The following is a 26,176-nucleotide window of genomic DNA, read 5'->3' on the forward strand; positions in this document are numbered from 1 at the left end:
TAAAATAAAAAAGTTTACTTAAAAAAAAAAAAAAAAGCAAATGACATTCTGATAAATAGACCCAAACCAGATCTGCTTCATCACGGCAATACTTAAATGTCCTTCATTTGCAAATGAGAAATACAGAGCCATTCAAAATGCAAACTACTGTTTTTAAGAACATCCATGAACAGGGGTGCCTGGGTGGCTCAGAGGGTTAAGGCCTTTGCCTTCAGTTCAGGTCACAATCCCAGGGTCCTGGGATCGAGCCCCGCATCGGGCTCTCTGCTTGGTGGGGAGCCTGCTTCCTCCTCTCTCTCTCTGCCTGCCTCTCTGCCTACTTGTGATCTCTGTCAAATAAAATTAAATTTAAAAATCTTTAAAAAAAATATCCATGAACAGATTGGTATTCAAGACCCAGATTTTGTTCAAAACCTGTAAAACTAAAGGTTACTGGGACAGATGAGCAATGCACCTTTCGTCAAGTTAAGCAAAGACTTGGGACCTGGCAGCAATAAAGAGGGGAAGAGTCAGAGCAGGAAGATGGGTAACAGCCACACTTCTGCAGAGAGAACAAACTCCTGTAGCTTTCAAGACCCAATGGAGGGAAAAAACCCAAAAACCCAAAAAACCAAAGCAACAAACAGAAAGATTAGACTGCTCTTCCATCTTAATCCAAGCTAAAAGGACCCCCATAAAATGCACTGTGGGGACAAGACACAGTGGCACAGTGGCCTTCCTCAGGAGCCATGGGGACACACGCAGTCTGAGAGCTAAATCTTCAAAAAGGATAAAGTTATGCTCACTCTTTGCAAACAACTCCTGGGAGCAATAAATCCTCACTGTTGTTTCGGCTCACACAGGGGTATTAACAGCTTAGATTTAGATGGAAATCATTTTATGGTTAGGCCTGGCGTGAGGACAAGTAAGCCCATTCCCATCTGAGGGATGTCACACAGGAGAGCAAAGATCAAGGGTGTAGCATGACTCCCGCCTCCAGAGAGGCTTTGGACCCCAGCAGGGTTCACTGGTGCCTCACCCAATCCCTGCCCAGAAACGACAGTCAGCAGAGGGCTCACACTAGGACAACCTTCCTTTGGAGACTCTCTAGGCAAGCCAGGGGAAACAGATCACCCCAACGTGCTTCTGAGCAGAGCCTTCTACACTAGCCACAAAGCTCCTTAGCGGTACAATGGTCAGCACACACACATCTCCTGTCCCAGATGTTTGCAAATAGTCCGATTTTCATGAGTCCCTGTGGCACATCAGAGAGGCCAGTCGCCAGCCCTGATGTTGCTCAGGGGCACCTGCCATGGGCGTCGGGGCACACCTGCTCGGGTCTCTCTTGCCTCTGCTTTGCTCTTTCCTCACTCCTGGGTCTGTGGGCCAGGCTTTACCTGGCTCCGGTCCTCAGAGATAAAAGCGGCAGAAATCAAAGTTCTGCGGGACAAAGTAGCTCCTCAATAACACAGGCCCACACGTGTGTCACCACACATGACCTCAGAGGGCCTGGTGTGCGGCACGCGTGGGGCCCAGATCCAGCTGCGCGCCTTGACAGCAGACTGAACATCTAGCCTGCCTCCACAACTCTCCGACTACTGCCTCTTCCAGTATAACCTGATGCAACGTCTGGGAAGCGCTACCAACCATCTTCAAACACAAGCAGCTGTTCTGCACATCACCCGAAAGGTTAGCTAGTCCCAAGAACCAGAGGCCGCCTCTCCACTCCCATGGCCAGGGCACTCCTTCCACACCAGCCTCAGCCAAGCCAACCCAGGAACTCAAGTGCTCACTAGGTATGGACCAAAGCCTTGAGCTCTACCTTTTCTGCAAAACAGAATTAAGGAGACCATCTTCTCCATTAATATGCATACATTTTATAACCTACTTCCTAAACCAAGAGGATTTAGACTGTTCTGGTTAACACTCCGTTTTGTCTACTTAGAGAATATATAAAATTATACTCTTGTAAAATGGGGAAGAACAGCTGGCATTTCTTTTAGGTACGATGTTCTGGTATGAGTTTCTGTATTTATATAAAAAAAAATCTTAAGAGTAACGACCTAAAAAGCTAATATCAGAATTGTAAATTTGAATAAATTCCAGAGTTGGCAGAATTTCTTGCTTGCTCTTTTAAAATTTTTCGAAATGATCTTGCACATTTGGCTTTCCAACACAAAATGCTGGAAATAAAACCATACTGAGGAAGCAGTACCATAACATACTGCCAGACAGACCTGCCGGCGTTAAAACAATGTCATGTTCAGACCCCAGTCCCTCCTGGCAGGTTGGCCTGTCTCCCAGCCTTTTCAGCTGAGTTCCCACTTATGAAGAAATGAATCCCTGTCTAGAAAGTGTTAATCAGGAAGCATAAGGGTGGCTGACACGGGAACCATGCCATTTTTGCCAACACAACCCAGGACTCGTCAATACGGACCACTGGCTCTACCTTCCTCCTCCTCGTCGTCATCACTGGACTCGCTGACATGCACGCTGACAGCAGTGTTCGGAGAGTCTGTCCATTCAAAGTACACCCCAAATCCAATGTCATAATTGTCTGTAGCAAATTCCCAAAAGAGGTATGATCCTTCTTCGTGGGTGGGGACTCGGACAGTGACCACTTCTCCTCGGCCCACTGTAATCACGGAGTCTGCATCCTGCCGAATCTTCTCTTTAAAGTCTTTGATCTGGGGACGTGTCCACATGGATGGAGCTGCTATTACTGGAAGAGAGTCTAAAGGCAACAGGAATTACACACGCTGAAGAGGATGAGCCCGAGCCTGCAGCATGTGGCCAACTCGCACAGGACCCCCACCTGGCCACAGTGAGACACCACCCGCCATCGAGTCTACCTGAAGGTCAGGGACTCAAGAATACACAGGTTCCCCAGCAAAGCGTCCCCCTGAACTTTCTACCAATGTCAGCACAACGCCTCAAGGAACACATGCAATCCACAATCATAGAAGTGATTTTCTTCAACATTGTGATTACGTATGAGCACGGATTTAAGACTGACTTTGGAAACCTCCTAGCTGGTACCAGGGAAACCTAATAATGAAGGGTATCTCTGGACTTAGGAATAAATTCACTTTTGGATCCACACAAAGAAAGCTGGGCTTTTACTTCAGTCTCTCTGTCAAGAAAACATAAAAGCCTCGACCTCTGTAGATCCCAAAGTTCCAGGGGCTATTCTAAAGGAGCTCACGGAAACAAAAATCTGAACAGGACGGCCCTGCTACGGGCTGAACAGAGAAGGGGAAAGTTCTGTTGCCGCGTCTCTGCATGTAGCAGTCCCTCAGCAGGTTTGTTAGACGCCGTCACAGAACCTTCAACAAAAGATTCATCTGAAAATACTGGGAGACCTGGGTCGCCTGGCCGGTTCAGCTGGTGGAGCCTGCGACTCTTGACCTTGGGGTCATGCGTTCGAGCCCCATGCTGGGTGTGAAGGTTATTAAAAACAAAACAAAACAAAACAAAACAAAACAAAACAAAACAACTGATAAATTCTTATAAGGATAAAAGGGAAGAGAGGTTAAACAATGGGATCTTCAAGGTCTTATCCAAAGCTGTTTTCTGTTACTTACTCTAAAAAGACAAGGCAGATGTCTGAAACCAACTTTCTGCACACCACCACCCAGAACCACACCGCCACCCAGACCACCAGCCCTGCTATGCTCTTTTCCTTCCTAAGTTAGTGCCTAGCCTTGCTTTGGCTCTCTCCACTCAGGTGTCTCTCCCCCAGGAAGCCTCTCGCTGACCCCTGTGACTCGGTCACAGTCCCCACATCACAAGCTCTCAACCTACAGCATGCCTCTCTCCCAAGCACAGCTCGTACGCGGCTATGGTTTATACTTAGTGTGTCCTTCTGCCTCGTGCTGTTCCCTTAGCACTCAGAAAATCTTCAGTCAATTGCTGAAGGAATGGATGAGCTGCGCATAAAAAGCTAGACCTTTGAAAACACTAACTTATCTTCTGGTACTTTAGTCTCAAAAAATACTGCAATATTTGGTAGGCAGCCCCCAAGATGCCCCCAACCCTGTGATCCCCGTCGGGGTGTTCAGGGACTTGGAGGTCACCCCCCACAACATCCCAGGGTCGGTAAGTGTGGCCAACAGAATATGGTGCCACCACAATGTACTACTTTCAAAGTCAGAGTGTGAAAGACACCACCACTTGTCTTGGTCCCTCGCATCGTGTTTTCTGGAGGAAGCCAGCCACTGCGTCGAGGACACTCAGCCCAAAGGAGAAGCTTCGCAGGGCAAGGAACTGTGGCCTCCTGCCAATAGCCAGCACCAGCCTGCCAGTCACGGAGGAAAGCACCGTGGAAGCAGAGTCTCTGGTGCCCGTGGAGCCTTCACCTGACTCCAGTTCCGGCCCGCATCACGAATGAACCCTCCTGGGACCAGAACCACCACCGCTCAGCTAAGCTGCTCCTCAGTTCCCGAAACCCCAGGAATCTCACCCACTGTGTGAGACACTAAAAAGCTGTTACCAGAAGCTGCGAAATCTGGGCATAATTTGTCACATAGGAACAGATAACCAACTCACAACCTAAGGTATCCAAAAGTCCTCTGACGTGCTCTTCCCTGCTTTGCTAAGGGTCACCAGAAGCACCAGATTCAGACTCAAAAGGGTACAAAAGCATTCAACTCTCCCAGAATGTGCTCCAAAGCCAGCAAGCCGGACTCCTGACTCACTTCCCATGAACCTCAGTTATGACATCTGGACAGACACACACATCTGCCAAGTCATACCTTTTGGTCCATTCTCCACAGCTGCTTCTGCAGCTTCTGGTTCAACTTCTTTTTCTGGGTTGTCAGTGTGAGTTCTGGCCTGTCCGTTGACTGGCATCCTATCGCCTGGAGCCGCTGCGTTCACTTTTGAGGACGACGCGGGCAAAGAAGTCCCGGCGACTGCTACTTCCTGCTGTTTCTGTAAGGCCGCCTACAAGTGGAGAAACAGTGAAGACACACTGACTAAGACAGCTAAGGATGACCCCATGTTCTTGTCCTACCACAGCACTGTGCTGCAAGAAATTACTAATGGGAGTGCCTGCGGGGGCTCAGTCGGTTAAGCGGCTGCTCAGGTTGTAATCCCAAGGGTTCTGGGATTGAGTCCCGCATTGGGCTCCTTGCTTATCGGGGACCCTGATTCTCCCTCTGCCTGCTGCTCCCCCTGCTTGTGCTCTCTCTCTGTCAAATAAATAAATAAAATCTTTTTAAAAAATTACTAATAGGGGCACCTGGGTGGCTCGGTGGGTTAAAGCCTCTGCGTTTGGCTCAGGTCATGATCCCAGGGTCCTGGGATCGAGCCCCTCATCTGGCTCTCTGCTCAGCAGGGAGCCTGCTTCCTCCTCTCTCTCTGCCTGCCTCTCTGCCTACTTGTGATCTCTGTCTGTCAGATAAATAAATAAAAATAAAATAAAATAAAATAAAATGGGATGGTTTTAAAAAAATTACTAACAGACTTTATCAGTTTTATCCTGTCTATGATGAATATTAGTAGGACAATATCAAGCCAACAGCTAAAAATCATGAAAAATTTTCATGGACAAAAAACGTGTGTGTTGACCTAAGAAATATTAGAAAAACCAGGAAAAATTAGAATGAAATCATCAACCCCAAATACAATTAAAGGCAAAAATTGAACACAGTAACATTTGTTCTTAGAACCGACAGAATAGGGGCGCCTGGGTGGCTCAATGGGTTAAAGCCTCTGCCTTCGGCTTGGGTCATGCTCCCGGTGTCCTGGGATCGAGCCCTGAGTAGGGCTTTCTGCTCAGCAGGGAGCCTGCTTCTTCCTCTCTCTCTGCCTGCTTCTCTGCCTACTTGTGATCTCTGTCAAATAAATAAATAAAATTAAAAAAAAAAAAAAAAAACACGACAGAATAGGGACACCTGGGTGGCTCAGTGGGTTAAGCCTCTGCCTTTGGCTCAGGTCATGATCCCAGGGTCCTGGAATCGAGTTCCTAATCGAGCTCTGTGCTCAGCAGGGAGCCTGCTTCTCCCTCTGCCTCTGCCTACCTCTCTGCCTACTCATGATCTCTCTCCCTGTCAAATAAATAAAATCTTAAAAAAAAAAAAAAAACCCGACAATAAAACTTGATAAATTCAGATACATAAAATCTGAAACTGGAAAATTAAACTTGGTAGAAATAAATGATCACAAAGAAAAACTCACAAAGGCAAAAGCTGTATCTAGTAAAATCTGATATGGGGCCCCAAAGTAATCAACAAATCAAATATGGGCAATTACTCTGATATGAACAAAAATAATCAATTAACGAAATCTTCACCATAAACTAAAAAAAGCATCACAATTGAACTGAAAACTATTAATGGTGTTATAAAAAATATCAACTTAAGAATTAAACAGGCTTACAAAATGGAGGTCAAAATACATTCTTGATGAAAATTCATCACTGTTTACATAATTATGATTAAAATACGTGCATTCATAAAAATGTCCCAAGTCAAAATGGAAGCGTAAAAACATTTTAAACACGAAGGACAACTATTTGGGGACATTTCCTTCCTCTAACAAGATGGATATTAGTATTATTAGACATACCTAAGTGTTGTTACTTAAGCAACTTTTGGGGAAACTTTGAATTACACAGAGAGAAAGTGCACAAATAATATAAAAATATACAGACTGATCATTCTTCATAAAACAAACATACCCACATAAGCAACCAGGTCAAGACATTATGTGTGTCCCAGAATCCTCCTTTTGACACGCTCCCGCACCCGTGCTGCAAGGGTAACAACTGTCTTAAAACACTACGGACTTGGGGCGCCTGGGTGGCTCAGTGGGTTAAACCTCTGCCTTCAGCTTGTGTCATGATTCCAGGGTCCTGGAATCGAGCCCCGCATCGGGCTCCCTGCTCAGCAGGGAGCCTGCTTCCTCCCCTCTCTCTGCCTACTTGTGATCTCTGTCTGTCAAATAAAAGAAAAAAACAAGAACAAAAAACCACTATAGACTCGCTTTGCCTGTTTTTTGATGTTATATAAATGAAACCATATAATAAGTATTCTTTTTTGTGTCTGGCTTCTTCTACTCGACATTATTTTTGCAAGGTTCATCCATAAAGTTATACAAGTAACTGTATTTTATTTGTTTGTCCTGCTACGATATTCCATTGTGAAGATACAAAATCTATCCGTTTTACTGTTGATGACCATTGGGCATTTAAGTAACTCTAAGTTAAAACATGGAAGTCTGGGGCGCCTGGGTGGCTCAGATGGTTAAGCATCTGCCTTCGGCTCAGGTCATGATCTCTAGATCCTGGGATCGAGCCCCTCATCCAGCTCCCTGCGCAGCAGGGAACTGGCTTCTCTCTCTCCCTCTGCCTGCTGCTCCCCTTGCTTGCGCTGTCTCTCTAATGAATGAATAAAATCCTCAAAAAAAATAAAAAAGTAAATAAAACATGAAAGTCGTAAGTAAACTTATATTTACAAAAGGAAAAAAATTAAAAAATGAAACAAAGAAATAACAGGAAAAAAGCCTTTATACTCTCATGGTTTAGGGATAATGACGTATTTCTGCGTATCTGTACACACGTGTAACATATCATCTACAACCCAATTACTTCCATGAACAGCAACGCTTTCTTCTGCAGCTAACACAGGCTGGTAATACATGTAAGATTTTAAAATACCTCTTTCCAAGGCCTAGATTCTCCGTCATTCCCCAAGGGTTTTCTAGAAAGAGTACAGCTTCTAGAAAAAGTGCATATAGCCAAAACATGCTGGCGCACTCAGAACACTCCCTGCACGACAGGGCAGCAAGAAAAGCATTTCTGGGGACGGTCAGCAGGCCCAGACCGGCCACACTCGAAACCCTCCAACACAGTGAACAACTCCCCTGGGGATCCCATTGCCCAAGAATATACATCTATTACAGACAGCAGATCATAATGATTTATTTACATCATCTCTCATCTGTACCTTGGGAAGGTTTTGAAAGCACAGAAAGGTACAGGAACAAACACCCATATAACTACACCTCCAAATGAACAAGCGTTAGTATTTTGTCATTTTGCTCAGTATTTACTAAAAAATTACTTTATAGGACTGAAGTTTTCTTTTTTCTAGTGCCTTTCCTTCTCCATGCCCAGAGACCACCAATCAACGTGTAAAACCGAGTTCCATCACTGTAATCTAAATTACGGATTCCAGACCCTTCACTTCCACAGACTCCCGGTTTGCCCTACTTGACCAACTTCGTTCTCACTAAATGACCTAAGAACAGGGCAGGGCGTGTGAGCTATCCTAGCAGAAAATCATCTCAAAGCCCATCTCATAGTGCTACAAGCAGGAAGAGGGGGTGGTACCCTCAAGGAGAAACAGGCTTTCGAGGACAGAGGAAAAAAATCCCTCAGAAAAGCCACTTATTGTCTTGAAAAAACTCTGGTCTGACATCTTCTTCATCTTAGGAACAACACAAAATCTGCCGTGCTTTTTAACTTCTCACTCGTGCTAAAGACTCAAGGGAAAAGGTATTTTAAGTAAGGATATTAATTTTCAAAGAATTTAAAGAGGTTGGCAAAGCAACCCAGACCACTTCATCTGACAAGAAATGCTGAGCACTACAATGACAGATCGTAACTACTCTCTAAGTGAAAAGTAAGGAAGTAAAACTTTGCCAGATTCCCTCCAAGAAGGCATTAGTGCCTCTGCCCAGTGTGAAAAATGAACACAGATTAGCGATCTGCCGTACGCACACAACACTTTCACAGAGCAACGCTTCTTCTCATTTCAGTCCTCTGAGAGTTCAGGGAGGTGAGCAGGACCAGTACCGGATTTTCTACCCCATTCCTGCTCAGTGAGAGAAAAGGCAGAACAATCAGAGAAGTAGGTAACTTGTCTGATCTCAAGCACGACAATGGCAAGGCCAGGACTGAGTCCAAGTGTCACCCTGCTCTTCATCCCACGCTCCTCAGCCCGAGCCACCTACTCCTTCGTGGAAGCCAAGTACGTGGGGGTGGGGAGCTGGGGGGGGCCCGCACTGTGGCGCAGGGGAGCGCGGTCTCACTCCGGCACCTGAAGCAAACATCAAGAGCCTCTGGGGACAGGTCCTCCCACGGGCAGCTGCCCCGGCCTATGAGAGCCTGGAGGACACGGCTGGACAAACACGAGTTTCCCAATTCCTCACGGTGCCAGGACTAGCAACAGAGTCTCCGCCGGACTCACTGGAATGACACCTGGTGCACATGACCTCAGATGCCCCGGGACAAAGGAGCAGAGGTCCCGCCGTGTCTGGCTTCCACGTCCTCTATTGGCTATCCTGAGTCTCCCCGAGGAGCAACTTCATCCCCTGAGGCTGGTGGGAGCAGCGCGTACTCGAGCCTCCCTGCCCCCCAGCCCCACACACCTGCTGCTGGGCCAGTTGCACCTGGTAGAGCTGCTGCATGTACTGCTGGTAATGCTGCTCCTGCAGCTGCCGGATGAGGAGCTGCTGCTGCTCGAAGTTGCCGGGGTACTGCTGCGCGGCGTACTGCTGGAACTGCGCAGCCGTCTGCGAGTTCAAGGCTGCCATGATCTGCTGCCTGCAATAGCAAGGAACACACACGCATCGGCCGCTGGCCATGGCTTGCGGCAAAAGGAAACATCTTTGTGCCTCATTTGTCACTGTCCCTCCACGAAAGGACGGAGCGGAGAAGACCTTCCTGCCATCATGTGCCCGGGGCCCAGACACTCGGCCTCTTGCTCCTCACTGACAGAGAGGGAGGCTGATACCTGTGTCGGAGCACCTACAGGCACTCAGCCACTGGGCTCCCATGAGCGCGGCAGAGGGACGTCTTCGGACGGGAGGTGGTGCCTGTGATCGCCACCTGGCCCACGATCACAATGCTGGGAGCCGGAAGAACCAGGACACGGTGAGGCAGGCGGGGCAGCCTAGCCTCCCAGCAGGAGGCTGTGAGAGGGCGCCTGTCATCCACAGGGGGGCTGAGGGGACATTCAGCTGCTGGCCACCGCTTTACTTCCTGAACACCCCGACATTAGGAGGAGGCAAGACAGTAACCCAGTAACCAGAACTTGTCACGTGCGGCCCTGGTTTCAGTATAGTGATGGAAACTCGCCATGTCTCTAGCATTTCATTTAAAGCCTGCCTTTGGGGCGCTGGGGTGGCAGGGCTCAGGGCGAAAGCATCTGCCTTCAGCTCACGTCACGATCCCAGGGTCCTGGGATTGAGTCCTGCATCAGGCTCCCTGCTCCATGGGGAGTCTGCTTCTCCCTCTGCCACTCTCCCTTTTTATTCTCTTTCTGCCCACCCCCACCCCCGACCCCGTCAAATAAATAAAGCAAGCCTGCCTTCCAGAACAACAGGAAAAATAGTACCCGGGCATGCCTGGTACATGGACAGTAATTTCTCTTTTTCTAAATCCCATTTTCTCTCCTCTAGGCACCACAGGCTCCCTACCTCAGTTACGTGACCAACTTAACACAGACCGGAAAGCCGTCTATCACCAAACAGATTCGTAAGCAGAGGGATGAGCAAAATCTCACAAACTCCTGCACACACCCTGACACAGGGCCCACCAGGGGCACCGCCCACTCCCAAAGATGCAGCATTCCTCGTCTCTCCCCAGTGTGGAATGAGGCCCCAGGCTGGTGTGCAGCTAGTGCAGAAGCCTTGCTAAGCTGCTGCTGACAGGTAACGAGGCATCAGTGGACGGTCATGCTCTGTTTCCTCTAAATGCCACCCCCAGTCCCCACACCTCAGACCTTGTTCCCGCACATCAGTGTCAACCCTTCCTCCGTCCCCACGGCTCCCTCCTGAAGAACCAGTCCCTGTGTCACAGCTGCTCTCACAGCCCTGAATGAGAAATAGTTTCAGGTCCCAAATCCTGCATGAGGAACAGATACCTAACACAGGCTGCGCTGAGCAGACCCTGTCCTGGGACTCTGGGACTGGGGCTCTCCCCGATCCCAGCCAGTGCCTTGTGTCCACCAAGGCAGACAACAGAAGGGGCGGGGGGGTAGACAGACACACAACCTGGGAAGCAAGACAAGATCACATGGACCCAGGGACAGAGCAAGCCACCTCAGCTCCCCGCTCTAGCCCCTGGGTCCTGGCAGCTAACCCGGAGCCCTTTCATTTTGGGGACCCACTGAAGCTTGAGCTGAGGCCCTCTCGGAAACGGGACAGATCACTGGTACAAATGGCGGGCGCCGGCAGATATGCCCTCCCAGTGCACATGTCCCAGAGCTCCCCCAAGGAGTGGCACCCAGAGGCTGTGGAGGTCCGGCTCTTGTGCTTAAACACAAGCTGTCTGACCCACTTACTTCTGCTGCTCCAGCCGAAGCCTCTCCTCTTCTATTCGCCTCCTCTCCTCTTCCTCCTGCCTCAGCCTCTCCTCCTCCTCTCTCCTGCGCTTCTCCTCCTCCTTCTGCAGACGCTCCCTCTCCTCCTCTTCACGCCGCCGCCGCTCCTCCTCCTCTTTCCTATAAGCCAGAACAGACACGGTGAGCCCTGTACCAAGAATCCTGCTTAAACATAATTGAAGACTTTATTTCCCAGTGAAAACGGACACAACTCGGAGAGAACAATGTGGTTGTATTAATGAAATTTGAAATATACACACTTCATTGGTACAAATTTATCCTGTGGGGTCAATCTCACAATCCGCGAGAACACAGCAGAAATTATGGCTGCACAGAAGAGAAAGGTGTCCACTAAAGAGACCACTGAGATCACGATGTGCCCACCCCCCCGGCAGGTTTCCCTCACCCATGCTCTCAGCATCGTAGGCTTTCCCTTCACACTGTCTGCTGTGCTTGTAATTCCATTTGTGCGAGAAATTCAGCACCGCACCCGCCCTTCTGTTAAAGTCTGTGCCCCGCGAGGGCAAAGGCTGCCTATCTCCCAGCACTCCATCCGCAGCGCTGAGCACGGTGCTAGATAGGACAAGCACTCGACGCACACATCTAAAATGAGTAATGCACCAGGATGGCACGTAGCCACAAAAAAACCACGACTGTGTGGCCTGACACGCAGACACTTAATATGGTTGTTTAATGAAAAAAACAGGGACTAGGAAAAGGTTTGCAAAGAAATACCTTAACTGGGGGCGCCTGGATGGCATAGTCGGTTCAGCGTCCAATTCTTGCTTTTGGCTTACGTTGTGATCTCAGGGTCCTGGGATAGAGCCCCCAGCCAGGCTCCACGCTCACACAGAAGTCTGCTAAACTTTCTCTGTCCCTCCCTGATGTGCGCATGTGCACTCGCGCTATTATTTATTTAAATAAACAAATCTTTTTTTTTTAAAAAAGATACACCTTAAATGTGTCCTAGAAAGCAAGGTAGGAGGGAAGGTTTTTGGTCTGTGCTTCACATACTGCCATAAATGAAAAATATTTATATCGCATGTATCTGTATATTACTTCTAAACATTAAAAAGTATCAAAGCTTTGAATTTAAAAGAGAAAAAGAAGAGCTGGAAATGCAGGTGCAGCCCCTACCCAGCTCCAGCCCACCCTTGGCCCCTCTCCCGGGGAGCACAGGCCCCGCAGCAAGAGGAAGGCAGGGGGGCGCTAGCCAGCTGAGCACAGTATGAAGGGCAGGACAGCGGAGGATGGGATGCAGGTGCTCTCGGGGGATCTGAGGGGACAGCATTTCTTGGTCCCACCATGAAAACTGCTTGACTTATCCCACTCCTCTCCCCAAATTCCTATAAGTAATGAACAGCACATCCGAGCCACAGCCAGGGCTCGAAACAGCAATAACATGACCTATTTTTAACCTGTCACAGCTGGTGGAGGACAAGGTGTGTTCCACAGCCAGAGCTGGGACTGTAGGAGGAAATCTAGTCTTAAATGCTTTCAAAGGGTGCTAGCTGGATTTCATCTCATGAGAGAGGTACATTTTTAAAAACGATTTTATTTCTTTTGAGAGAGAGAGCGAGCGAGCAAGTGCGCGCACGCAGGAGCAGGGGCAAGGACAGAGGGGGAAGGAGACTCCCCACTGAGCAAGGAGCTCAATGCAGGAGGGATCGATCCCGGGATGCCAGGATTGTGACCTGAGCCAAAGGCAGATGCTTAATGACTAAGCCACCCAAGCATCCATGTAAGTACATTTTAAAAGGAAAAATGCAGTTTTACAGGTTAAGATGACTACTAAATATTCAATTTACCACTATGAATTAAAACTTTTTTTTTTTTTTTTGAGCAGCAAAGCAAGGTTTACTGAGTGATAGTAAAGTAACAGTACAAAACTCCCAAAGAGGGAGGGGACCCAAGAGGGTTGCCCGAATCAAAACTTTTCCTTTGGATAAATATCTTTTTTTTTTTAATTTCTTTATTAGAGAGAGAGAGAGAGAGAGAGACAATGAAAGAGAAAGAGGATGAGTGGAGAAAGGTCAGCAGGAGAAGCAGACTCCCTGCCGAGCAGGGACTCAGACTGATGTAGGACCCAATCCCGGGACTCCAGGATCATGACCTGAGCCGAAGGCAGTTGCCTAACCCACTGAGCCACTAGGCACCCCAAATATCTTCTGAAAATGTATTAAGCTACTTCCTATCATCTTAAACAGGAATAAATTACACCCAGTGCTGTATGTTGCTCACTTAGAGCCCTGGTCGGGCTCTGCACTGAGCGGGGTGTCTGCTGGAGAGTCTCTCTCCCTCTCCCTCTGCCCCTACCCCCACCAGCACTCTCTGAAATATATAAATCTTGGAAAAAAAAAAAACACAACACAAAAAATAAGGTGTTAACTGTAATGCTGTTGAACTCAGTTATGACAAAAAAAAAATCCCATCAACATAAACAACAGCATTCTCACCCGCCCCCTGGAAACAATAAGCCACCTAGGAGCCAGAGACAATATGCATGTCTCCATAAGATCTACCACATAGTGCAGGAGACAGAGTCATAATATGCGGCATAATGTTCGAGAAGCTCGAGGGAAACAATAGCAAAGGGGGTGTCAGACCAGGGGGTAAGGATGGGGAGAGGGGCTGAGTTTACAGTGGAGTTTGCTCAAAACCTCGGTATAACCAGGACAAGAGGAATGTTGCTGTGATGGACAGGTGATTCCTTTCAAAGGGACAGCCAGACAGAAGCAGCAGCTCCCTGCCCCCCCGCCCCCGAACTCCTAGTATGGATACCTGCTCACACCAGCAGGTCTGAACAACTGGAGTAAGAAGTGGGGAATCTGGGGGCACCTGGGTGGCATAGTCAGTTAAGTGTAAGATTCTTGATTCGGGCTGAGGTCACAATCTCAGGGTCGTGAGATCAAGTCCTGCATCAGGCTCTGCGCTCAGTCTGCTTGAAATTCTCTCTTCCCTTCTCTCTCTGCCCTTGCCCCTGCTTGCACGCTCTATCTCTACAAAAATAAGTAGTCTTTAAAAGTAAATAAATAGATAAAAGGAAGTGGAGATCCAAGGGCAGTGGGACACGTGATTCCGTAAGGCAAAAAAGCACCAGGACTGGGGCTGCACAGGAATAAAGTATGCTGTGTCCTCGAACTTCACCTTTTCTTTTCTTGCTCTTCCTTTTCTATTTTGTGGGATGCGACGTACGTTGAAAAGAGATGGCAACAGCGATGTAGGAGCTTGACAAATTCTAGCATGGCCTCCTCCCTAGACATGCTCCCCAGGGCTGCCCATTCTCTCCTGCAGGGAAGAACAAGGAAAGTCATTACCTCCTCTTCCTAAGACAGTAGGACTATGATTTAATTTCAGCCTAAATGTGAACAATTCTCAGTGACAACTAAGATGCAGAATGATTCCACCATCAGCAAAGGGCTCCAAACTCGAGTTTCAACAAGTATGCACGACTGATACACTGAATTAGACTCATCACACACAAGCCACACTCACTGCCGGAAACTATGCTTCAGCTGCGCTGCTGCTCATTCCCATACGAGCAAAAGGGTACCCGAGTCTGACCTCCCTCCTATCACATTTTAGTCTTAACTGAATACAGCTCTCAGGGCATTGTTTTCTATCACAACTCTGTTCGTCCCAGTAAGAAAATCAGTGACTGTGTATTTTAAGTGGCTGCTTTTAATGTCACTTAGGAAGAATCAAATGACGTTGTCCTTGTCTTATGTTCATAATCAGATGAGTAAACTTCTTCCACATTATTTACCCATAAACATCTCCAAGCCAAAAACAGATACACATCTGAAGATTCCAGACACTGCAAGCAAAAATGGCTGTCTCAGTCTTCCTCTACGCTAAGGAACCAGCTGTCTGCGTCTTAACCAATTCACTTCGCGCTCCTCTCAACACTACTCTCACTAAGGTCATTATACAACAAAACACGGTTACCTCCTGTCATTCCCCAACACATCAAAGAATCCAACCTCAGGACAAGTGTCTGGATTATATGGACCCATAAGAACCTGCTTATGCAGTGCCACAAGCTTCAGTTTTTCCTCATAAGTTGGATGAAAGGCTTTGCCATCTTTTTCTGTAAGATAAAGAAACATGAAAACAATTAGAATTGGCAAAAAACGTATTTTTCGGTGTTCTATCCTGAAGGTCCCCCATAAGGAAACGTCACACACTGCCTGTGATGGATACAAATCTTATGGTGACATTTGTATTTCAAATATTAAATTTTAATAGTTGGAGCCTAAGACAGAAACCCTTCATGCAGGGATTTTTTTTTTCGCCCATGAAGCCAAGCACCGACATTCATGTTCAAACTTCTACTGAGAAACCCATCTGTCAAGCTAACAGTCAGATACACAAACTGTTCTGCTGACATCTTCTACACATATCAGAAATTGTGTAACAATCGTTTTCTAAAAGTTTAAGAAATAATTTTATATCAGTCACTTTTAAGATGATCACGCCTAAGAGGTGATGCGTACCCTGAAAGGCCACAAACTGCATTGTGATGCGGTGAAGGGACTCTAAAACGAGAGGTGAACCTCCTCTCAGACCTTTCCTATCTGTGACACCCCTGAAGCTCTCAGTCACTGCTCCTCCCAAGGTAATGGGACAGCAGCAATGACAGCTATCAGAGCCTTCTCCTTCCTCCACAGCATGCTTGGCTCTGGCAGGTTTCCAATTGGCAATGGAGAGTGAAGCCTGCTTTGACCTGTGAAGACTGGGCTGCCACTCAAAGCTGCATAGAAATGGGAGCTGGTAACATGGGAAATCCTTAGAGAACAGTGCTGCTTCTCTGATAAATGGTAGCATTAATTATTGACTGGTTCTAATAAAAGAGACTGCCACTTAAAAAAAAAAGGGTAGTACATATTGCCTACATATTTTATCCATGCATAAAGTAGTCACCAAAATAAAATCACTGATGAGACAAGAATGTGGGTTTAAAGGTTATGAACAGGAAACTCGGAGGAGGAAAAAAAAAAAGAGAAGTTGCCAAGGAATATCCCAAGATCCTAGACCTCACAAGTCAAGGAAATTCGAACGGTCTTCCATTACATACCAAAGCCTCTGCCGTCACATAGCTCAAACAAAGGTAACATCGAGAGCTGGTAAGAATGGCACAAAGAGGTACCCACTCTCCCATACTAATTTGAAAGTATACACTGTTAGTTATCTTGGAAGGCAATTTAGCAATTTATCTCAACACTAAAAATGTGCACACCCCATGACCCAGTCACTCCAATTCTTGTGATCCACCCGTGATCTGTCCTGAATACACAAAAGCAGAGGGATACAGTGGTTTTCTTGCTATCGTAAACAATTTACAAAGTTCCTCAATAAAGAAACTGCTAAATATAATGTGATATATTCAGACTGTGGTATAAATGAAGCAATTATAGGAAATACTAAGTGACAAAGCAAGTTGCAGAAAACAATACAGGCACAGCACACAATCTATGCCATCCATTCAAGCACTCCCCGACCACACGCTTTAACATCTCTAAAATCTGATTCGGCTTGACAGTCCAGTATTCTACAGTTAAAAGAGCAGTTTTCCTTTCTTAATAATAGCATGTACAATAATAGTGATTATTAGAATTGACAAAACACAGCACATAAACACACCCACATGTGTATTCCCCAGGGACCCTTACATGAAGGTAGATGCAAATAGCAAAATCTGGGAGTCAAACAACAGGAGACTAAAGGAGTCTCTCTGAGAACTGAAGCCTTACTTGCAACATCCAAACCTTTCCAGGGCAAAGGTGTGGAAGAACAAACCCAACTGTTAAGAGTGAATGCCTACCTCTAGGGAAAGGACTGGCAAAATGACTGGACGGGGACCGAAAGAGGAGTTTCCTTCCCATTTATGTATGCTTGAATTGTTTTTCTGCCAGAACAAACTCATGCAATACTTAGCAAAAATAAATATTAAGAACAGACAAACCTGTGGCACTGACCTTACCTGATAAAAATTGAAACAATTCAGCAACCTGTGGACCTGCCATCTGTCTTTGCTACTGAGCAAACAGTTATCACTAGACAATTAGCATCAAGGGCAGTAACTTCCTCTAAAGTTTTTTGAACAGGATTATCATAGCTCTGTATTTACTAAGAAAAGGCAACTACCACTTCAAAATCCAACTCTTAGAATGCTATTTCACTTAATGGACAGTATAAAAAGTATTTTTACTTTCATAGTTTCAACTTAATACATACTGAGCCCAAGTGTAAATTCACTGCCGTCATGTAACTTACAAATTATTGAGGTTTAATTAAAAATTTATAATACGGCAATACCGTAAACAGCTGTAGCTAGGTGCACATTTTTTTTTTTAAAGGTTCGTTTATTTATTTATTTGACAGAGAGAGAGACAGCAAGAGAGGGAACACAAGTTGGGGGAGTGGGAAAAGCAGGCTTCCTGCTAAGCAGGGACCCTGATGCGGGGCTCGATCCCAGAACCCAGGGATCATGACCCCAGCCGAAGGCAGAAGCTCAACGACTGAGCCACTCAGGTGCCCCTAGGTGCATATTTCAGGTAGATATTTACTGTAAACAAAGTACAACAGTTACACTGGGATAAAGAAAATATTTTATCTTTTAAAAGATTTTATTTGAGAGAGAGAAAGCACAAGCAGGGAGCCGGCCCAGAGAGCAGCAGACCCCTCACTGAGAGGAGAGCCCCACACAGGGCAGCAGACGCCCCGCTGAGCAGACACACACATACACCCCCCACCCCACCCCCCGCCATGAGGGGCTCGATGGGAGGACCCTGAGATCATGACCTGAGCAGAAGGCAGATGCCCAACTGAAAAGATTATCTCAGAGCTTACTTCTGACCTTGAAAGAAAACAGATCAAAAGATAATGAAGTAGGGGCACCTGGGTGGGTCAGTGGGCTAAAGCCTGTGCCTTCGGCTCAGGTCGTGAATCCCAGGGTTCTGGGATTGAGCCCTTCCTCGGGCTCTCTGCTCAGCAGGGAGCCTGCTTCCTCCTCTCTCTGCCTGCTTCTCTGCCTACTTGTGATCTCTGTCTCTCAAATAAATAAATAAAATCTTAAAAAAAAAAATTACAGTTAATGGGGCACCTGGGTGGCACAGCTGGTTGAGTGTGTGACTCCTGATTTCAGCTCAGGTCATGATCTCAGGGTCTTGGAATGGAGCCCCATGTCAGCTTGTGCTGGGGGTGGAACCTGCTTTAGATTCCCTCTCTCCTTCTCCCAACCCCCAACCAGGAGCCCCATTCTCACTCCCCCTCCCTGTCTGCTCCTATACTCCCTTTCTCTAAACTCATTCATTAATTTAAAATTACAGTTAAGATTTTTTCTTATAAAACTAGCTACTTAGAACCCTATTGCTAAAATGTGTAAAACAGGGGTGGCTGGGTGGCTCAGTGGGTTAAAGTCTCTGCCTTCGGCTCAGGTCGTGATCCCAGGGTCCTGGAATCGAGCCCCGCATTGGGCTCTCTGCTCAGCGGGGAGCCGGGTTCCCCATCTCTCTCTCTCTGCCTGCCTCTCTGCCTACTTGTGATCTCTGTCAAATAAATCAATAAAATCTTTAAAAAAAAATAAAATGCGTAAAACAATAGTGGCTACTTTGGGCTACCATTTACCAAAAAGCCTTTCCTTAATTTTGAAGATGTGCATAACCATCCTTAACCATCTTCCTTTACTTTGTACAAATTAACCACCAAAACTTTTCTTGTACTAATTGTCACAGGTAATTATCAGAAACAGCCCAGGGGCACCTGGCTGGTTCAGTCGGTGAGGCATGTGACACACTTGATCTCAGGGTGTCAGTTGGGGTTAAAAACTTAAAAAAAAAAAAAAGAAAGAAAGAAAGAAAAAGAAACATAGCCCAGAACAATGTTCTTCTCACTTTCACCAACCTGTGATGATTTGAAGAACAGTTCTATTAGATTAGCTGAAATATAAATAAGGAGGCTGGGGTTTTTTTGTGTTTTTTTTTAAGATTTTATTTATTTATTTGACAGAGAGAGAGAGAGAGACAGACGAACAAGCAAGGGGGAATGGCAGGCAGAGGGAGCGAGAAGCCAGCTCCTGCTGAACAAGGAGGACCCTGGGATCATGACCTGGGCTGAAGGCAGCCTTTTAACTGAATGAGCCACCCAGGCGCCCAAGAAGGCTTTTTATTTATTTTTATTATTTTATTTTTAAGATTTTGTTTATTTATTTGACAAACAGAGATCACCTGTAGGCAGAGAGGCAGACAGAGAGGGAGAAACAGGCTCCCCGGTGGGCAGAGAGCCCGATGTGGGTCTCGATCCCAGGACCCTGGGACCACAACCCGAGCTGAAGGCAGAGGCCTTAACCCATTGAGCCACCCAGGTGCCCACAAGAAGGCTTTCTTTTTTTTTAAGATTTTATTTATTTGACAGACAGAGATCACAAGTAGGCAGAGAGGCAGGCAGAGAGAGAAGGAAGCAGGCTCCTTGCTGAGCAGAGAGCCCAACGAGGGGCTCGATTCCAGGACCCTGGGACCATGACCTGAGCTGAAAGCAGAGGCTTTAACCTACTGAGCCACCCAGGTGCCCCTCAAGAAGTCTTTTTAAAAAAGATTTTATTTAGGAGCCTCGTTAGTGCAGTAGATAGGGCATCAGTCTCATAAAAAAGATTTTATTTATTCATTTGCCAGAAAGAGACACAGTGAGAGCGGGAACACAAGCAGAGGGAGTGGGGGAGGGAGAAGAAAGCTCCCAGCTGAGCAAGGATCCCAATGTGGGGCCTTCATCCCAGGACTCCGGGATCATGACCCAAGCCTAAGGCAGATGCTTCACTGACTAAGCCCCCCAGGTGTCCCAGTTTTTGTTTTTTTTTAAAACAACCAAAAAGGAACTATTCTAACGACATCATTTTATCTGGAGTCTTGTAAAAATAAATTATGCACTTGTGACTCAAGAATGAAGGTGTAGTGAGCCTGAAAAATAGGAGGGGCAGAGCACTTGGCACAAGCTTCCTGCTTTGTTCAGTTGGTATTCCAGGGATTTTTTTTCCTTGGGGGGGGGGGAACGACACCCAGATTCTGTGAAAGTAGTTGCTTTGTCCTAAGTAAATGCAAATAAAGATAAAATCAGGCAGAAACTTCATTAACTGGAAGACCAAACACTTTCCTGCTAAGTCATGTAATATCATGTAAATATAATGTAATATAGGAATTTTCACACCTACATACAAATTCTTATTTGCTACAGGGAGAGGATTTGAAATCAACAGATAAGAAAAAGAAAAAGAAACCAATAGGTTTTTAGCCTATGACTACACCACAGTTATTTTAATGGGGATGGGGGAGGGCCCAGAGGGGTTTGGTGAGTAAAAAAGGAAACTGTACTCATTAATCAGCAAGGTGTTAGTCTGACCTCCAGCCCTAAAAAGTGGCTCATCAATGGGTGAGTTTCAGGATTTCTGAGTGTCATTTTAACATCTGCCCTTTTTATGCCTGATGGAATTAAGAATGTACTGCCAATCCATTACTGATTTTTCAAAAGAGGAATGAGTATGTTTTGGGGTGTCTGGTTGGCTCAGACAGCAGAGCATGGACTCCTGATCTCAGGGTTGAGATGGAGCCTCACACTGGGTGCAGAGATTACTTAAAAATAAAATCTTTAGGGGTGCCTGGGTGGCTCAGTAGGTTGGGCATCTGCATTCAGCTCAGATCATGATCCCAGAGTGCTCTCTCTCTCACTTATTCACTCTCTCTCAAATAAATAAATGAATAAATTTTTAAAAAGATTTTATTTACTTATTTGACACAGAGAGAGAGAGACAGCGAGAGAGGGAACACAAGCAGGGGGAGCGGAAGAGGGAGAAGCAGGCCTCCCGCTGAGTTGCGGGGGGGCAGGGGTCCGCTGATTCCAGGACCCGGGGATCCTGACGTGAGCTGAGGGTAGAGATGCTTGACGACTGAGCAACTCAGGCGCCCAATAAATAAAATCTTTAAAAGGGGGGGCGGTGATACGTTTTAAGTGTTTTCTGGTCAAGCAGTCAAATCTGTTTACCACCATAAACCCCAATACTGAGCACCACACTTGGTTCACTGGTACCGCGAAAACCATGCCCAACAAACCTTACTAAAGAAAAAGTTAACTTTCTAGGTCCATTTCTGCAAGAATTAGCAAAACAGTACATCCATTCTTAGGAATTGTACCGGCATTTCCATAGAATCATTTACATACTTGTTAGTTTTAAAAACTGTTCCATTATCTTTAAACTCTATTACTGGATCTTTAAGTTAATCATCATTATTCAGGTTGGGGACAAAATTTTTCTAAAACAAAAACAAAAAAACCACAACAATACAAAGAAAATGAAACACATCAAAATGTTAACAATAATAGTTACTTCTGAAAGACTGGATTACAGTTTTTTTTATTCTTTTTTTATTTTCCCAAATTTTTCTTCAATATGGATATGTACCTTCATATTAAATACATACACACATTTTTTCTTTTAACAAGCATTTTTTAAAAAGTCAAGACAAGGGGCGCCTGGGTGGCTCAGGTCATGATCCCAGGGTTCTGGGATGGAGCCCTCTTGCTTCTCCCTTTCCCACTCCCCCTGCTTGTGTTCCCTCTCTGGCTATCTCTGTCAAAAAAATTACATTAAAAAAAAAAGAAAGAAAGTCAAGACAAGTTGGGCGCCTGTAGGACTCAGTCATTGGAGCATCTGCCTTCGGCTTAGATCATGATCCCTAGGGTCTTGGTATCAAGTCCCAGTTCTGGCTCCCTGCTCAGCAGGGTGTCTGCTTTTCCCTCTGCCCCTGCCTTGTGCTGGCAGGCACGCTCTCTCTCCCCCTACCCCTATGAAAATAAATAAAATTTAAAAAAAAAAAAAAGTCAAGACAATGTATCTTTCAGTCTTTGAGACAGGTTAACAGATCATTATTCTCCGGAGGAACATACAAAACACAGGAGGGTATGCAGATAATCCCCACCACCCTCAGTACAGGGCAGCCCACACTGCACTGATGTTCTCAACTTAAAAGAAAACGCAGAAAATGAAAACCCTTCACCATCTACACCAGTAGGTATAAACTAAAAAATTACATCTATTTTACTCTTCAGATAGCTCTGGTTCACATCCCAGGATTTGTTTTCTTTAGTTTTCTGAGTTAGATGAGAATCATTTTCTTCTGAACCATTTTTGGATCTATGAGTATTAAATATGCTTAACAGGAAAGTTATAAATACCATTAACTACATTTAGAAAAGGCCATGCTGAAACTCAAAAATCTTTAACCAGGGCCATATTCTACAGGAAAGTTCTATTTCAGTCCTGCCAGAAAGCGATAGGCATCATCCCAGGTTCCTGCACTTGCAGTTTAACGATTACAAAGTTAAATTCAGGGGCACCTGAGTGGCTCAGTGGGTTAAAGCCTCTGCCTTCGGCTCAGGTCACGATCCCAGGGCCCTGGGATTGAGCCCCCCATCGGGCTCTCTGCTAGGCAGGGAGCCTGCATCCTCCTCTCTGCCTGGCTCTCTGCCTACTTGGGATCTTTCTGTCAAATAAATAAAACCTTAAAAAAAAACAAAACACAGTTATATTCAATTTTGGAATTCTGCTTTCCACAGCAACCAAAAAGACAAACGTAAATTACGCTTCGAAAGCAACTGCAGAGCTATTTTTCAGGTACCCAGGTGTACAAACACAGCAAGGAGAAGAGACAGTGACCAGTTCTACCACCTAAGGGACGCAAAGCAAGTCGTTCTTATTTGAATGGACCGAATTGAGATCGCCTGCTGGCATCAGTCCAGCAACAATTTTTTTAAAAGTTCATTTTCTATAAAACCAAAGACCAATAAAAGCCAGGTTAAAGGAGAGAGATTAATAGGGGTCAGCAAACTGGACCAACTCTGCCCTCAGCTGTTTCTGAAAGATCTGTGAGCAAGAATGGCTTTTTTTTTTTTTTTTTTTTTTTTAAGAGGGAAGAAGAGCAGAGGGAGAGGAAGAGCAAGAATTTTAAGCAGGCTCCACCAGGCCCAGCGTCGAGCCTGATGCGGGGGTCTAACTCATGAGCCGAAATCAAGAGTCTGATGCTTAACCGACTGCGCCACTCAATCACCCCTAAAGATTGTATTTTTAAGTAACCTCTACACCCGACGTCTGAACTCACACCCCCAAGATCAGGAGCTGCACGAGCCAGCCAGGCATCCCTGACTTTTATGTTTTCTGAAGGGCGTAAATCAACAACAAAAAGCAAAACTGAACACACAAAAAAAGAATGAACATGAACACAGACCATCTGTGACCATTAAAGCCTAAAATACTATCTGGTCCTTTTAGGAAAAGTTTGCTGACTCTGAACTAGAAGTAGTAAGCTCAAAAGCCAAATGGTTTCTAGGTATTTTTATTCCTTTTAAATCAAAAGTAATTAATCGCTTCTTGGTCTTTTGGCTAAAATCAAGTGTAAATCAAATGTAATTAAAAGGACGGAAAACATAAACTTCTAGCTAAACATGGTGGATTAAATACGCAGTCAGCGCTGATCCTCAAAGAGGTCTCAAAGAAAAGGGATATGGAAGGCCATTTAGAGAACCCCGGGGAAGGTTCAGGAAGTGAAGGCTGCAGGTTCTTCAAAAGCTGGAATTTAGGAATGCCTGGGTGGCTCAGTGGGTTAAAGCCTCTGCCTTCAGCTCAGGTCCTGGGATCGAGCGCCGCATTGGGCTCTCTGCTGGGCAGGGAGCCTGCTTCCTCCTCTCTCTCTGCCTGCCTCTCTGCCTACTTGTGATCTCTGTCAAATAAATAAATAAAATCTTTAAAAAAAAAAAAAAAGCTGGAATTTAGATGAAGACAAGAATGCTGGCTGAAACTCTTAAGAAGCAGGTACTCCTCCCTCCCACTGTTTGGCAACCCCAAGCATGCAGATGGCCACCGCACCCCAACTTCAGCAGAGGGCTGATGTTTACTGGAGAACCTGAATCACAGATGCTCCAGCTGGGAGGACACCAGGCTGGGAGTAAGTGCAGGACTACAAACAGAGAAACAGAAGTTTCCCTAGTAAATGGGAAACAACTCCCAGCCACACTCCCTTCTCCTGCCTGGTTCCTGAATGCAGACAACTGAGCCCACGTGCCAGGAAGCAAGCCGGAGTATCTGCAGGAAGAAAAAACCTCCAGTTACAGATCTGAACCACACTGATATTTGAGGGCTCCCCTATGCAACCTCTGCCTCTTCACCCTACTGTAAAGGTCTCTGCTCAAGGTTACAATCAGCTGCTCAGTTCCTCACCCTTCTATACGAATGAATACCCCCATGTTACCTGACATTTGAAAAAGCTTCCAACATGGAAAAAAAAGTCTAAAATTTTAAAGAGTTTGTTTGTTTGTTTAATTTATTTGAGAGAGAGAAACAGTGTGTGTGTGTGTGTGTGTGTGTGTGTGCACGCGCGCGCGCGCGCAAGAGCAGGGGGTGCAGAGAGAGAGAGAATCTCAAGCAGACTCCATGCTGAGTGTGGAGCCTGGTGCAGGGCTGGATTCCATGAACCTGAGATTGTAACTGGAGCCAAAACTAAGAGTCAGACGCCCAACCAACTGAGCCACCCAGGCCCCCCTAAAAGAAAATTTTAAAATAAAACATAAAACTAAATTTGCATTTAATATCCTCAGAGACAGAAACTGATACGGCCATTAAGCAAAACAAGGCACCAGGAAGAAAGACAATTTAGAGAATAAAAAAATCTTGGAAATGGGGGCGCCTGGGTGGCTCAGTGGGTTAGGCCACTGCCTTCGGCTCGGGTCATGATCTCGGAGTCCTGGGATCGAGCCCCGCATCGGGCTCTCTGCTCGGCGGGGAGCCTGCTTCCTCCTCTCTCTCTGCCTCTCTCTGTGCCTGCCTCTCTGCCTGCTTGTGATCTCTCTCTGTCAAATAAATAAATTAAAAAAAAATCTTAAAAAAAAAAAAATCTTGGAAATGTAAAAACAAATTTAAAAATGTAAAAACAAATTTTTAAAAACCTTTCATAGGCTGGAAAATAGAGTTGAGACTATCTCCTAAAAGGCAGCAAAAAGACAAAGATGGAAAACGTAACAGAATTAAAGTTCAATTCAGAAGATCCAATACCCGATATTAACAGTATCAGAGTGTGAAGAGAGGAAAAAAGAGGGGAAATGATCATGAAATAATTCAAGAAAATTTCCCAGAAATGAAGGATGCAGGTTTAGATACTAGAAGGACTACTGAACTTTGAACATAATTGTTCAAAAAAATTAAATAAACAGAAAGACAGTGAAACTAGAAGATAGAAAAAAATTCTAAAAACTTCTAGGAAGAAAAATAGGTGACATACACAGGACCAGGAATAAGAAAGACTACAGACATCTTTTTTTTTTTTTAAGACTTTATTTATTTGACAAGAGAGAGAGATAGAGAAAGAGAACATAATCAAGGGGAGCGGAAAAGGGAGAAGCAGGATTCCCGCTGAGCAGGGAGCCCAGTGCAGAGCTCAATCCCAGGACCCTGAGATCATGACCCAAGCCAAAGGCAGTTGCTTAAACAACTAAGCCACCCAGGCACCCCAAGACTACAGACTTAGAGTATGAATACTGAAAGCTAGAAAACAATGGACTAATACCGTGAAATTCTGGGGGGACCGCTTTTGAACTTTTGACCTCCAGAACTGTGAGACAGCATGTGCAGTCTGAAGCCACTAAATTTGTGGCGGATTGTTACGGCAGTAATAGGAAACTAAGGCAATACACAAAACACATTTTTTCCAAGCAACTAAAAATAGAAATGGCTTCTAAATTATGTTCTTATTAAATTCAACAGTACTTAACTTTACAGTTCTAATAAGGCAGCATAATTTGATAATAGTATTATAATCACAGTTACCAAG

The 26,176-nt window shown here is 45.6% G+C and overlaps 1 protein-coding gene across 2 annotated transcripts in view; it reads right to left on the minus strand.

Annotated features, from left to right (window-relative positions):
• The window catches only part of ACBD3 (acyl-CoA binding domain containing 3), a 38,640-nt gene that overhangs the window by 3,201 nt on the left and 9,263 nt on the right, over nt 1-26,176 (minus strand). Inside the window, exons 2-7 of one of the 2 annotated variants that reach the window (XM_032838711.1) lie at nt 15,258-15,399; nt 14,457-14,597; nt 11,271-11,429; nt 9,355-9,529; nt 4,734-4,923; nt 2,417-2,713 (exon numbers count right to left, since the gene is read on the minus strand). In XM_032838711.1, the coding sequence (XP_032694602.1) occupies nt 2,417-2,713; nt 4,734-4,923; nt 9,355-9,529; nt 11,271-11,429; nt 14,457-14,597; nt 15,258-15,399 (1,104 nt within the window). The remainder of the gene's footprint in view (nt 1-2,416; nt 2,714-4,733; nt 4,924-9,354; nt 9,530-11,270; nt 11,430-14,456; nt 14,598-15,257; nt 15,400-26,176) is intronic. The other variant, XM_032838712.1, reaches the window with a different exon arrangement.

The sequence above is a fragment of the Lontra canadensis genome, unplaced genomic scaffold, assembly GCF_010015895.1.
Source record: "Lontra canadensis isolate GAN:19392208 unplaced genomic scaffold, GSC_riverotter_1.0 scaffold106, whole genome shotgun sequence".
NCBI classification, from domain to species: Eukaryota; Metazoa; Chordata; class Mammalia; order Carnivora; family Mustelidae; genus Lontra; species Lontra canadensis.